The following is a 15,529-nucleotide window of genomic DNA, read 5'->3' on the forward strand; positions in this document are numbered from 1 at the left end:
CAGGTTGGAAGATTTCAACATCCACGACCAATTAGTCCATTAATAAGGGAGTTATTGGTGTACAGTTGAAACTACTTTACATCAATGGCATTTAATGATCTAATCAATGATATGATACACTTTATAAATGAAGGTTTTCCCATGTGTACATTTGCATATCGCTTTAACTACCCACATTCGCACTTGGTTGTGACAGTGATTCGAAGTGATCAAAGAGATGAAAGACGATTTTGTAGAGGGTTGCTCTTTGTGTGAGAAGTGTATGCAGCGTGCATATCTGAGTGCATGTGTGTATATGCGGGCTTGACTGGCATAGAGATAGCTGCTGCCTCATTATGATGACAGAGAATGAGGTTTCTCTGGGGTGACTGAACTCAATTCAGATTAGATAATAAAAAAAAGTGGGCTTTTGCATTCTTGATCTTGGCTTTATTTATTCCCATTTCTTATTTTTTCCCTTTCTTGTGTCTCCCCCTCTAGGAAATGGATAGGCATTTAAAGAGTCAATCAGAACAGAATGAAGGGAACCATATAAGCTGCTTCATTTGCATCTTTAACACCTTGACCTGCTCTACAGCTGCATCACTCCTCCACACTCGCTGTCTTCCGTTAGCAGTTAATGCTAGCCAGTAGTCTGCAATAGCTCAGAAATGGTAATGTGGAAACAACGCTATTTCAAGCATCCTAAAAGAATGATGTAACTTACCATCTTTTACACTTTTATCCCTATAATACATCTGAAAATTGTGCTAATCCAGTGGTTCTTAACCTGGGTTCGATCGAACCCTTGGGGTTCGGCGAGTCGGTCTCAGGGGTTCGGCAGAGCCTCCACCGTGACATGCACGGCTCATTTTGTGCACCAGTAAAAACATATCTATGTCTTGAATTTGAAAAAAATCCTATTTTATTTTTCACTAAAGAGGGGTTCAGTGACTGCGCATATGAAAGTGGTGGGGTTCGGTACCTCCAACAAGGTTAAGAACCACTGTGCTAATCATTTTAAATAATTAATGTTCTTTTCATGTCCACACGAAAATGCTTCAAATAATATAATCAATCCCTGTGTTTTCATAGGCCTGTTTCAGCCCATTATTGTTGCACTATACTTTGTGCTACTGGATAAATATATCGGCTATTTGTAATCCGATGATTTCATCACCCATTGTATTTTTGATGGTGGCTTTAATTTATTTTTTTTGCTAGATTGTGTTTATTTAATAGTCTTTCACCTTGAGAATTCAGCTCAGTAAACAATAAACTTATAAAGCACATTTTTAATAGCCCCACAAGGGGGTGCTTCCTTCCTTTTTGTTGAGCAGAGAGTTTTACATACTCACACTAACTCATTATATATTAGTAGCAAATGTAGCGCCGGAGAGACCTGCCATTATTTGGCAGTCTCAATTCCCACCAAATTACAGAGCTAACAAGCTATCCTGGTATGCTAGGTAAGCTAGTTGTGTATTGCTAGTGCTTGACATGTTATAGGTTGTGCACACTGACAATTTAATAGCCGCCATTTTAGAGGATTAAAGGCTTCTTTCACGTGTTTCCTTAATTTTTTAGGCCCACTGCACACACCTGTGACAGTTAACTATGCTAGTAGCTAGATTGGTATTAGTAGCTTGCTAACATTTTGACACATCTATAACCAATCAATGGTGACATTTTACTGTCAAAATGCGTATGTGCAGACCAGATTATATGACAATTATATGTTTTATCCATTTTATCCATTTCTGTGCCCAACATTTAGTTTTCTATATCATGTTTGTTTTATTTTCCATAGATAAACACCAGCAGTGAACAGTGACACGCCAACTACTCATCTGGTCCTTTTCATTTTCCAAAATTACCTTTAGAAATAGAAAGCCAGAGGTGAAAACAGACAGGATGAACAAGAAATAGGGAGATGTGAAGAAAAAGATGCTGTTGATGATGAATCACAATGTGCCTTCTGGGTAAAGAGCTCACTGACTCAAACTCATCCAGGACCTAAGCATGTGAGGGGAGCAGACATACCCTTGAGTTAACTGAGGGGGTCTCTTTTTCTCTCTCTCCTTCTCCATCTTCCAAGTCTCTAATCCGAAACCGGACACATTACTCAGCCGACCTCTCGCTGCCTACCGCACGCACAGTCAGGTCTCATTTCCGTTCATGCCAACCATAGCCTGGTCACCACCGAAACCACACAGACCACTGCAGGCACAAAAGGCTGCCCACTCTGTCTGCTCGGATGGACTCTGCAGACCAATGAGGGAGCTGGGGGTGGGTTAGGCAGAGTGGTTAAACAGATATAAAGAGCAAAGCGTTGGAAGAAAGGACACAAAGGAATAATCGAGAAAGAGAGCAAACGAGTAACACAAGATGCAAGTAGGTTCAAGACTTAAAGCACATATAAATAAAAAGAGAGTGTTTTTGTTCTCATACATCAGAAGAGGAGGAGAATGAAAAGACTGCAATCTTCGCTCTCTCATTCGCAGGTCAATAACTGCCTATGCTCCCACTAGAGCAGAGGAACATGTACTCAGATCCCTATCAGGGCAGCTATCATCTCTTCTGCCTCAGAGAAGCAAAGATACTGTCATCCTTGCACTATCGCAGAATGACATCAGCTCAGAGACATGGGAGTAATTATATTATACAAGCTCACAACACACCGGCAGCGAGACAACACCAGACACCATCAACTTTCTCCCTCCTCGCTCTCGTTTTCTTTCTTCACTTTCTTCGTGTCTGGTGTTCTTTACGATAGCTTTTCTTTTATTTCTTCTCTCTCTCTTTCTCTCTTTTTTTCCATTCATTTGCTCTGTGCAGCAGTGCCAGCGCAGAAGAGCAGTGTTTCTAATCCCTTCAACCCTTAGCTCTGAAGCTGGAGAGCATTCAAATTGATTATAATCACTTAAATTGCTTCACCCACTTTGATAAAACCATCAAGCTTTGAAATGCTAAAACTCCTGGTACTGTTGATTGAACGAGTGTTAGGTGAGTACAACGCATACTCATCAAGAAAATGAAGGTTGACTCCACCCTGACTAAATGTATGGGCTTTGACTCTGACAGGATGGCAAATATATAAACAGCATAGGCAAAGTAAGCAAATGAGGATATGGCAGACACGGCACAAATTGGAACTGTCATTCATCAATAAAAGTTAGATGCAAAAATGGCCAAGAAGTCAGTTTTCCTATTGACCACTGATTCCTAGTTTTACCACAATAAACTATTTTCCCACTGGTCAGATCAGCTACTCACTCTCAACAACTGGTCCAAAAGAAAACACGATAACCTAGTTATCCAACGTATCGAGTACAGTACCCATCTCTGGGAAAGAAGACTATCACCTCTGGGAGTGTATCCGTGATGAATGGTATGTCTGCTACTTAGAGTTGATACTGTCTGAACCTCATTACGGCTAGCCCTAAACAAACAATGCATCACACTCCAACTCAATTTCATACATCCTGACCATGGTAATTTTCTTCTTCTTTCCACATAAATCAATGACACTCAAGTTCAATACAAAAGGAACAAAAGATGTTTGCTCTTACAGTAGTACTCGGATACATATATATATACATATACATATCAATGTGTATATATATATATATATATATATATATATATATATATATATATATATATATATATATATATATATATATATATATATATATATTAGAGAGAGAGAGAGAGAGAGAGAAAGAGAGGGAGGCTGCAATGTGACTTTTCCTATGAAATTGCAGGAATTGTGAGCTCATATTGTCAGAAAATTTGGGACACATGAATGGCTAGCCCACCATAGGGGCGGCTCGAGTTACTAAATATAGCTTCGTATTAAGTGGAAAAAGTGAATGTTCGTGCCACAGAAACAGAGATAGTTTGCATACGGAACTAACTGTCAGCACTCTGTTAGCTTTGCTTGGCCTAATCACTTGAGACAATGTTAAATGCACTGTGACAATAAGAGCGAAAGGCAGGTACAGTTACATAAGTATTCTAAATAGGATTAGATTTTAACATTAACAAAGATATGAGAGACAGAGCGAGACAGATGGGTGAGGGTAATACATCGGAAGAATCCCTTTTATGTTAATAGATGGAAACTACAAATACAGTATGAAGCAAAAAGAGTTAAAAACACCCTTTGTCTCGGTTTTACTGAAAAAAGTGAGCTGCACTTGCTTAATTGACACTCTGTCTAAAGAACAAGCCCCATGAAAATTAAACCAATTCTGTCACAGCATTAGACGACAGTGCTGGGGCTTTACAACAGCAGGGTTTGTCCTGGAGCAAGGTACTATGTTGAACAGCATGCCTCCCAGTTTGCATTAATGCACCCTCTGTGCTGATCAACCAAAATCAGCAATCATGTTAGTGAGAAGACTTTTTTTTTTATCGGCCTCCCTCAGACTCTCATCAGTAATCACAACGTGAGGAAGCATTTGCACTAACTGTTATATTAAGTCATGGAATCTGTCTGGAGGCAACACCCCCCCCCCCCCCCCCCCCCCAAAAAGGTCCTTAGGGAGAGCAGGAGGCAAGCTGAGTGTTGTCCGGCACAGACAGGTCATGGCAGAGTGGCCTAATTGCCTCTCTTGTTGTCTCAGTAGGCCAGCAAACCTCCCAGCTCCCTCATCATCACTGAGGAGCACTGACTCCCTTGTTCAGGCAGGTCTATCTGTGCCCAGTGAGCCAGGATCCAGCCTTGCTTCTACATTGCGCCAATAAATACGTCCTCATTACACCAATTCAGCTATGTAACAGAGTTGTAACTCATGATTCAAAAGCTCGTAATGCTAAACTTGAATATCAGAGAAAGCACAATGTTCCTGTAGACATTTGTTGTGCATTGTTAAACAAGGTCTGTGATATCCAGGGTACTTCAGCATTACGTCAGTGTTACACCAGTAGTGATTACGTCACTCAAAAATGCCAGGGCAGTATGATAACTAAGAAAAAAAAAAAAAGCAGTACTTTTTATTCCAAGTATCATTTGCCTCGATCTTTAACATATCTCAGGACCTTGAGTGAAAGTGACAGAGCAAATTGAAAACAAGTACAGCCAAACAGGGAAAAAGAAAACAAAAAGCTGCAGCATTCTTAAAACCCTCATCACAAATACTGTGCCGAGACAAGCACACTGCAGTCTAGCATGAATAGTTGGCATGAGGTTATATAATTCCTCATATTCTCCCTGCTTTCTTTCCCCTTTTCAGATGCTTGGATCATGATCATTCTCGCCCCAATGGGCAAAGGGGCCTCATCGATACTCCACGCAGGGCAGGGGCCAGGAACAGCTCGACGTCCCACAGAGCTGAAGGCAACTCATCTTTGTCTATTCCGAACACCCAGGGGCAACATGGAGCGCCATAGCGTTATAATCCTGGCTAATCTGGACACAGTGGAGCATCTGGAGATAGGGATATGGCTAATCTCAGACATGGAGGGCACTTTGCTGAGACAGAAAAGGGGATGGGTCTAAGCTAGACTCGCCCTGTCGTACAGAGCTGAATACACATCTTGTGGGAGTTTTAGGTATTACAAAAAAGAAAAATGACAATACCACATAAGTAATACTTGAAATTGCATTGGCCGTAAAATGTAACAAGAAGTAAGCACAGACTTTTAAAAGTAAACACCAATGATGGACTGCTTGAGAAATCACATTACCTAGGGATTGCATTAATGGTAGGATAAGAAAATACTTACTGTGCCCTGCTCTTAGGGATGCAGGAGATCTGTGGATAGCAATAGGCACAATATGGTGGCGCTTGTTTCCATTGGAGAGGTGAATGTGGTGGAGACTCTCCACAGCACCTGGTTCTGACCCTGCCACAAAGCCCAGGGCAATGATCCACAAGGCCAGATGGGTGACTGAAGCTGAATTCCAGTTTCGGGGCTGTGCAACAGGCCTCAGGGGAGCAAACTGTGTCCTCCAGCCTCTGAACATCTTCCCTGAGTGGCCAGATGAGGCTTCAGATCAAGGTGGAACTTCAGCGAGCCTCACAGCCCCATACTTCTCACCTTGCCAAATCTCACTATGGCCAGAGACATTGACACAGATCCACAGGGAAATAAACAATCATTTAAAAAAGCCAAATAAAAAGGACCGAAAAAGCAAAAGGGACACCTCACAAATTGTCGGCCGTGAGGGAAAAATGCTTCTTGCTGTTCTCCAGTGAGTTAAGAAATCCACAGCAGCACCCAGGTAGGTAAAGAAGTATTAAAAATCATCATAGAAAAACAATCAAAAACATTCACAAGAAATTAGGGCAACCTCAAACAGCAATGGAGAAATCCCAGCTTGCTCCAATTCCCCTAGTTCCCTTGTTTTCTCTGTTTCTCCCCTTAACCCTCTATTAAGCACTCACAAAATTAGAAGCATCTTCACATTTAAAAAAAAACAAAAAACTGTTAATATTCCAAAAAAATGCAAATGCCAGGGAAAGAAGAGAGCCTACTTAAGAAGAGACTGACAGCCTCTGTGCAAAGTGATTTTCTTCAGAAAATCAAAACAGACATTCTGAGTTTCCCTCTTTTTCCTCCTCCAGTGGTCTCAAAGGTTGTCCAGAGGAATGGGACCATAGTTAAATCCGAGTCTCATTTGCATGTGTTGGACAGCTGCAGCAGCGTGCAGTAGACTGCGTGATTGTACCTGTAAGTTGTGCCAAGTAGCGCACTCGTTCCCCATCTAGAGATATCTGTTCTCAGTGAGACCAAGCGATAGCAACGCCGGTACCTGAACGAGCAGCCCTGGGCAGGAACACACACTCACACACAGCCAGCATCGGCACCGCCGTTCCAGAAGATGTGCGCAAGAGGAAGAAGGGAGAGAGGAGGAGGAGAGGGAGGAGAAGGACGGAGGGAGGGGGGAGCCTCAACAGCCAGCCAGGAAGCAAGAGGGAGAGTGGCTATGCAAATGGGCAGCATTCACATAGCGAATCACTGGAGTCTGAGTGCATTGCAGAGGAAGAGCCTATTTAGGCAGAATAGCAGGATTTGGAGCTATGTCCTCCAGCCCTTATTCCTTTCACAGTCTACTCTCTCTTTTCAGTCTTTCTCAATCCACTCTCCCGTGTGAACACTCTTCAGCGGTTTAAAAAAAGAAAAAAAAACGAGAACGTGGGACAGGCTAGACTCGTTTCGTTTTCTACTTTTATCATCTCATCCTTCAGCATTCCTCCCACTCCTCCTGCTCCCCTTTTTATGTGTGTCTCTTCCCTGTTCACTTTCATTGTCTGTGAATTTAGGGAAGTTTTGTGACAATAGTCGTCTGGATTTAAAAAAAAATAAAAATGGAAAGAAGCAGTCCAGCCTAATCCTCGCCTCTCCATTGCTCAAGAAAACCTACTGCAGAAGAGTGATGATGCTGCAGCTCATATACTTTAAGGAACTCTCTCAAACACACACACGAACATATGAGCAACCATAAGTACGAACACTCAGACACACAGCGACACACAGACACACACGTATGTAAACAAAGCACGCACAATGCCAGAGCCCGCGGTCGAGAACTGTCCACAGAGAGGGTGCTGAATCCGGGCAAGTCTGCCTTGCCTGCTAATAAAAGACCATTTCTCACAAGAGCGGGAAGGCTGATCGCAGTGCAGCAGGGTTACAGGAATGTAGAGAACATGTGGACATAAAAGCCCTGCTGATAAACACAATCCGGTTCAGCTGGGAAGTGTGCTCAGTGTTCAGAGTTCAGGATTGGAGAGCACAAGGCTCAGCTGCAGTGTGCCTGCTTCTGTTTGCACACTGGCTATTCAACATCCTTCTCTTCGAAACGCAGTGTCCTAAGCTGAGGGGAAAAAAAAAATCTGCAAGCACTGCTGAGCTGATCTTTACGGTTTACAGGGAATACACAGGCATTTCATGCCCAAAGAAAGCCAACTTAGCCAGCGTGACACAGAGGATAATATGCCCTTTCCAATTTCTCTGAATATTTCGTATAATCAGTTTTTAGTAGAAATACATGCAGAGAGTTGAATACTCACTTTTAAAGCATGGCTGCTATCATCTGAATTTAAATGTAGGAAGAACAATAAGAGCAGGCACATACTGTTACAACATTAAACTCTAAGAAAACTATGATCTGCCATCTGGAAGGAGGACAGATGAGGATCCCTCATTTCTCTCTCTTCTAACTAACGCTGTGTTCCTATATAGTAGTAAAAAGCAACTGAAATACAAAGCAGAAGCTGCACATATTAGGCAACTGTGTTGCTCTCACCTTGTAGAATCTCAATGACGTGGTGCAGCCACCTGGTGCTAAAAAGTAGGCAGCATGGAACCTCTCCTCTGTTCTCATTTGCAATGGTGAAAAGGAATGTTCCTGCTGAATGTGTTTACACTTTTATAATTATCAGCAGTGCAATCTGCATAATTACGCCTAATAAGGCAATCTATCAGGGCTGCTTGCCAAGGACAACAACCTGACTTAGTGTGTCCTTAACTGCAAACTTTTGCAAAGAAACGGAAGGGGAAGCTTCATTTGAGAAGCTAAATATCAGGGTAAATACAGGTGTTATTTAATGGAAATGCAGTGTTAATATCGCAGCGCCCAAAATTATTGGCATCAGCAGTGAGCAGTGATACTTTTAGCACGTTTATCATTACTTACTTGTTCATTTGTGCCCCCAAGTGGTGGAATTCTAAAGTGCACCAAAGCTGTGTGGGTTTTTCCGAGCCAGCAGCTTATGTTTGATGAATCGAGCAGAACAGCAGAGTCTCATCAATCAGCAAGATTCAATAAATTCAATAATAGAAATATTGCTGAAAGCCTCACCAAATGCATCATATTGCTCCAGATCCAAACTTTAAGAGATATAAATTTGAAATTCTGATTCTTTGCTTCAAGATCGTCCTCTATTAGGGCATCAGTTAATTGTTCTGCAGGTTGCCCTTTGATCTGGTGATGTGTGGGATCATTAAAGTATGAGGCGCAAGGAGGCCATGCATCCAGCTTGAGGTGAAACATTTAGCACTAAATTCCTTCTGCCTGCACAAAAGCAAACACCTGAGCCCATGAGGTAAACTAATTTACAGATCTCAGCTGCTTTAACCAGATGATTGTACTGTAGTGTGTTCGCCACAAAATGAGAAAATCCTGTTCCACAAGAAAGCTTCCACCATTAAAGAGAGCTTTTCTTTATTATTTACTATTGTGTTCTGACTCCAGCTCCTGTTAGCGAGATGTCTCCTTAACAGAGACCCAAAAACAGCTTGCCTTTGTTTCTATTTAAGACCCAGAGGATTGTGTCTCAGATGCATGCGATGCTCTGAGCATATTTCCCCTTTTGAATCAACATCACTCCGATTTACTTTTGTTTGTTTGTCTATTTTCTTTGCTTTTTAAAGCCACAGAAAATTATTTTGGAAGAAAAAAAGACGGGAAATAAAGGAGAAATCATGTGAAAGATTGGGGCTGATTTTTCAGTGACAGGAGGAGAAATTTGGCTTGGGTGTAATAATCCCTCGGAGAGTAAAACGCTAGAAGAGAACAAGCACAGAGCACAGAATAGCCCATGTTACTCACTTACGGCTGCAACCAGTGTGGACTGAGCTAATGAGATGACTTTTTGGAGGACTGGAGGAAAACCCCATGGACAGCAGCAGATGGGTGGTCTAAGAGTACCTGACCCGACTGGAGCAGGGCCTCTAAATCAGTTAAAGAGCCATCAGGCAACACTTTATCACACACGGAGAGACCCTTTAGAGAGAGGGTCAGACACTTACAGCCACTTTGACAACAATGTTTCTCGTTCTCAAGTGCTACTATTATGTTTACTGTTGCTATTAGAGGGGAAGGGGAATAAAAATCTAACGGTGTATTATTTTAATCAGCACATTCATCGAATTCCCAAAGGTGCAACATCCCAACACCTTGCACATTGTTTTCTAGGCACACACTGCTTGATTGAGCATGCAGGCCAAGTCATGCATGAAGCAGGTATACCTGTTGTGTGCTGGAGTGACACATCTGTGTCAGGCTCAGCAACATATGTGTCCCAACAAATGAGAGTGTTTGGAGACCCATTTCTCCAGGGTATACCAGGTGCACTGGTGAGGAGATTACAGTGCACCGTGTATTAAAAGAATGACAAGTGAGAAATGCTAATTGTACAAAACTGATCCTCCCACCAGGATGTAAAGCAACGGTGACCATGAGAGCAACCGCCTGCGAGCAGCCGCAACTCAAATTTCTAGAGCGATCCGCAAAAAGAGAACAATTACTGTAGCAAAAAAGTAACACCCTTAGTTTTGTCACCAACACAAAGGTATACAACGCTAATAGTCTCTTCAAACGCTGACATGCAAAATGAAACCTGAACTCTTTACAACTGAGAGTTTTCCGCGAATATCAAACGTGTCATTACTCATCCGAACACCACAGAGAGAGAGAGAGACAGAGGAGCAGACAATGCTCTGATGCTAATGCGTGCAAGTGTACAGAAATAGAAACACGGCGTCTTAGTCTTAGTCATCACGAGATGTGACATGATAAGAGCAGACAGACACAGGGAGTCAACACTCAATACAAACATACGAGCTGTACAGTATCTCGACACAGCCGGGGTGCCAATACGTTAGTGGAATATGTTACACTGTTCCTGTCTATCAGATCGCTCAACTGTATATAACAGAGTGAGGAGTGTAAACTCAGACCCTAACACATCATACAAGCATTAACTGGTCATTTCCCATTCATTTGCTTCTTAGCATCTCTCTCAGATGCTGGTGCTGGAAAGCCCTATAGAATTACATCTAAATCAATCCCAAAAGTCCTTTTTTATTGAGGATCGACAGTATTTCTCATTGGCTAACACAAAAGTGGTCGTGATATGGTATGAACAGCATACCTATGCATGTAAGCCTAGGGAAAAAAAAATCTGTAAATGCAACTGTTTATGTAAAATGCAGCAAACATCACCAACCACACGAGAGATTTGTGCTGCACACGCTGTTCATTATGCAAGCTGTGAAGGCAACATAAATAACAGCACTCAAGCTGATAAAACAGCCCACTAATAGGAAATAATGCACATTTAGTGTCGCAAAATCAAATCTGCAAATGGCACTGCATGGTGGTGTAATGGAACGGCTTCATTCTCACTTAGAGCAAAAACAAAGAAACCAAACTCCACATTAATTCTCATTCCTCCTCACGCTAATTTTCTTTCAATTCACTTAAACATAATAATTAATTTAACGGAGCTGCTAAATGAAGTTAAAAAAAAAGTTTAAAAGCTTTTTTGGAGGGATAGCGTTGACACTGACAGCTTTTGGCTTCATTTTTAAATACTGCACCTTGTTTTTTTTACAGTGTTTGGTGGTGTGTGTAAGAAGTGGCACTATATTGAGTTGAATAAGGAAATATCTAGCTGTAAAATCTTCAACATTATGCAGAAATTGCTCTGCACCACACTTTGTCACCATTAATGCGCCGTGGCAATTACAGTCAAATAATGCTACTGTTTATTCCTTTCGCGGTAAGAATGCGCCCCTACAAATACTGAACAGATTCAAACGTGTGCACGTTAATGCACATCCCATTACCAAGACTAGAGCACCCCAAACTACACAGACAACAGACTGAATTTTGTTTTTCATCGCACACCGACTTGTTTGTATAGCCAATAGTGTGCTTTTGCTCCTTTTACTCACTGGATTCTGCCTGATGTGACCAAGTGGTAACCCCCCCCCAGACACACACACACACTACCACCAACACACACACAGCCCTCCTAATGCATAAACGCTGGCACAACACTGTTATTCATTTCCATAAAACCATTTAAATACACATTAAGATCAAGCATGCAGGAAATAACATTCAGAATTCCTTGTGCGTAAGTATAAATAGAGGCTGTGTGTGGGTATGTACGTACACATTTATGTCTGTTTCAGTGAGTGTGTCTGCATGTGGGATGATGATGCGTCTGAGAATGCAAAAACCAAATTCTAACTGTCAGTAAGAGAGAAAGGGGTCACAGGTCGACAGCTTTTCTGGACGCGTTTTCTCTATCTCCTCTGACAGCTCCCAAGATACAGTGGGGCCACTGAAGGTGCCCTGTCTGTCTGTCTCTCCTTAAATTCATCAGAAGTAGATCAGTTCCCTTCTCAGAGTGCTTCGTCGTGCAGGTCAAGGACAGGCAGCGCCTCCTTTCAGAAGTCCATAGCTACTTTGTTAATGAACATTTGCGCTAAGCTGAAACTAACTGGGGCAACAAAGGAATAATGATCACACTTTAAAAAAAAGGCTTTTCCTGAATATGAAAGTATTTATAAATAGAAATCTAATTCTGAAAATGTTGGGTACTGTGTAAAATGTAAATAAAAACAGTATGTAGTGATGTAGTGCTAATCTTATAAAACAATCTCAATGCAAAAATTGTGAAGACACTAAATGGGCTATGGAATGCTTCCAGAAGTCATCATTAGTGAACACAGTTCATCTTCCCTTCACAAACGCAGGTTAAAGTTCAGTCATGCGAAGAAGAAGCCACATGTGAACATGCTGCTCAGACATCATCTTCTTAGAGCACAAGATCATTTTAAACGGACTGGGGCAAAGCAGAAAGCTGTGGTCAGAAAAATCAAAATGAACCCCGCATCATCTAAACTAAAGAGGAGAGGGGGCATCTTGCTTCTTATCACTGCTCAGTTCAAAAGTCTGTATTTCTACAGTCTATGGTGATGCATTATTAGTACCTGCGGAATTGGCACCTTGCACATCCAAAAGACACCATCAGTGCTGAAAGGTTTATACAGATTTTAGAGCAATATTATGCTCTTATCCAGATAAGATGGTTTTCTGGGAAGATCTTTCGCATTTCAGCAAGATAATATTAAACTGCATCCATTAGAGCAGCATGGCTTTGTAATAGAATAGTCCTGATCCTGACCTTTCACCAACTAAAACATTTGGAGTATCATGAAATGAACAATAAGACAAAAAAGACCAGGGACTGTTGAGTAGCTAGAATCCTATAAGAGAAGTGAATGGGACAACACTGCTATTCCAGAACTCCAGTTGCTGGTCTCCTCAGTTCCCAGTGGTTTGCAGACTGTTATTACAATAAGATGTGACACAGCAGGAAACATGGCCCAGTTCCAACTTTTTTTGCTGCCATCAAATGTTTAATATATTTCTTTAAAATTATTAATTTTAAACATTTTCTATGATTTCTATGTTCTATTGTGGATAAAATACGGATTTATGAGATTTGCAAATTACTGCCTTTAATTTTGGGGGTTTTTTTTAGATTTTACACAGTTTTTCATTTTTCTCAAAAGCTACTTGCCTGCCTTTGAATGAAACTCCTTCCTTTTAGAGTAAAACTACAAATAAAGGAAACAATCTGCCCCTGTTTTACAGGTGAACTACCATTCATTTCATTCTGTTTTTTACAGTATTATCAAAAATACCAAGGCAGTCTGCAGCCACTGCCAATGGTCAAACGAGAATTCATCTAGATACAGTTGTATGATGAAAGCATTTCCTCCATACACAAAGTTTAATCAATGATAAATATTACTACATGTTTTTTCAGTATTCTATTTTTTCAAAGGCACTTGAAAACCTATTCATCTTCAATGACTTGACATGTAAGGTCGTACAGTTTGAGTATCTATTACCATGTTCTTCCATTCTTTCAGCATTTGAAGTCTTTCAAATAACATGAAATCATTCAACAACAAGTGAATAATCAGAATCAGAATCAGAATACTTTATTGATCCCTGGGGGAAATTATTTTTTGTTACAGTGCTCCATTTTAAACCAACATTAAGACAAGACAGACAATACACTAACTAAGAATAGTACAATAAGCTGGTAAATGAGGGGTTTGTCCTGTCTCATGGGACTCTCACCTTATGGCACACAATTCAAAGACTGTACTTCACTCCAGAAAGAAATTTCATACTTAAAGCTTTTTCTGTTCATGGCACAGTGTGCAGAATGTACTGGGCTGTTCTTACTGGCTATCAAGTGTTGAAAAATAGCAAGAAAATGCACAATTTTTATGAAATATTACATTAGAGACTCAGTGCCTTTACTTTGCAACAGTTGCTTAGTGTCACATTAGTCCCCAGAAGGTTCCCAGCTCAGTCTATTTGGTAAAAAAGTGAACTTTTGATGGTGGTATCAACCAAAGTAATTGGCCAAATTAAATCCATTGCACAGAGAATGATAGATTTCGATACCAACATCAAAATGCTATCAAAATAAACACAAAATAAACACTAGTGTATTTTAAAATGCAATTAAGTGCTCCCTGTAAGTCAAAGTGCACAATAAGTGTTATGGTCCATGGGTCACTGACTCAAGGTTTTGAGTTTTGCGATGTTTTCAGTTTTGTTTGAGCTCATGATTTGCTCATATAGCTCTTTATCTAGTCCTCTCAGTATTATATTGTTTTCAGGCGCTTCTTAGTTTCCCTTTGCTTCCACTCTGTGTTCCTCATTAGGTTGTTTAATATTTAGTTATGGTTTTAATTGATTACTTTTTATCTTCGAAGTCAGTCATGTCTCCGATGTTTGTTTATCTCCTGTCCCCGTGTGAAGTTCACATGTCTTGGTCCTAAGCTCAGTGTTGTTTATTCTGATATTCGCTTGTCTTGTGCATGTTGTGTTCAGTTTTACTTCCCCTGTCTCACTAGTTTGATTCTGTTCAGCTGTGTTCCCAGGTGTCTCCACCCTGCCCTAATCTCCTCATGTGTATTTAGACCCTCCATTTAATTTGCATCTCGTCTTTGTTGGGTTCTCACTTATGGTTGTGTTTTTGCTTGCACTTGGTGGGCCTTTATTATTATTTATTTATTTATTTTTGAAAATTTGCATTGCACTTTGTTTAAGTTCTGTATTAAAGTCTTTAGGTTTAAATTTAGGTTCTGAGTCCTGCGTTTTGGTCCAAATTCTGCCTGCTACACAGCCAGCCTTGACAGTAAGACCAAAGTTATTTAACAACTTGAGTGAAGAAAACCTGTAATGACAAGACATGCTTGCATTTTCTGCTGTGATAACAGTACATGCAGGGAACAAATTCAGTGGGAAGCAAAACCAGCACTGTCCCTTCCAGCATATAGAAAGCCATTCATGTCCAAGTGTATCAATAGCCAATGGCCTGAAGCAGAAAATGTAATGTATACTCATAAAAAGCATGTCACATACAGAAATGAGAGGCTGTGGCTTCAACTGTCTGCACAGAGAGGCACTGCAGGCATCTCTGAATTTATTTTGTGTGCCTACAATAAATGGAGATTTAGAATTGGCCTCGTGCCTTCTCTACATTTTTAGTAAACATCCTGTTCATTTCAAATGCTTCAGTATAGTAGAACGCTTTTATTTGGATTTTATATGGATTGCAGAAATTCTATAACAAGCAAAGTCCATTTCCGACTAGCCTTTACTACTGTTTCTTTTATACAGTGAGGTGGCAGCCTCTTACACCAAACGGCCGGTCTAGAATATATTTCAAGCCCATTAACCAGGTTTCCTCTCTAAACCATTCACACAGGA

At 40.9% G+C, this 15,529-nt stretch overlaps 1 protein-coding gene across 10 annotated transcripts in view; it reads right to left on the reverse strand.

The window, feature by feature from the left end:
* LOC308388587 (neurexin-1a-like) overlaps positions 1-15,529 on the reverse strand; it is a 270,320-nt gene that overhangs the window by 102,658 nt on the left and 152,133 nt on the right. For 4 of the 10 annotated variants that reach the window (XM_080869393.1, XM_080869392.1, XM_080869391.1 and 1 more), the window contains exon 1: positions 5,713-6,802. The exons of the other annotated variants lie outside the window; for them this stretch is intronic. In XM_080869393.1, coding sequence (XP_080725519.1) covers positions 5,713-5,953 — 241 coding nt within the window. In that variant the 5' untranslated portion in view covers positions 5,954-6,802. Of the gene's footprint in view, positions 1-5,712; positions 6,803-15,529 lie in introns of those variants that run through there. 10 annotated transcript variants of the gene reach the window in all.

This window comes from Rhamphochromis sp. 'chilingali' (genome assembly GCF_963969265.1).
Source record: "Rhamphochromis sp. 'chilingali' genome assembly, chromosome: 20".
NCBI classification, from domain to species: Eukaryota; Metazoa; Chordata; class Actinopteri; order Cichliformes; family Cichlidae; genus Rhamphochromis; species Rhamphochromis sp. 'chilingali'.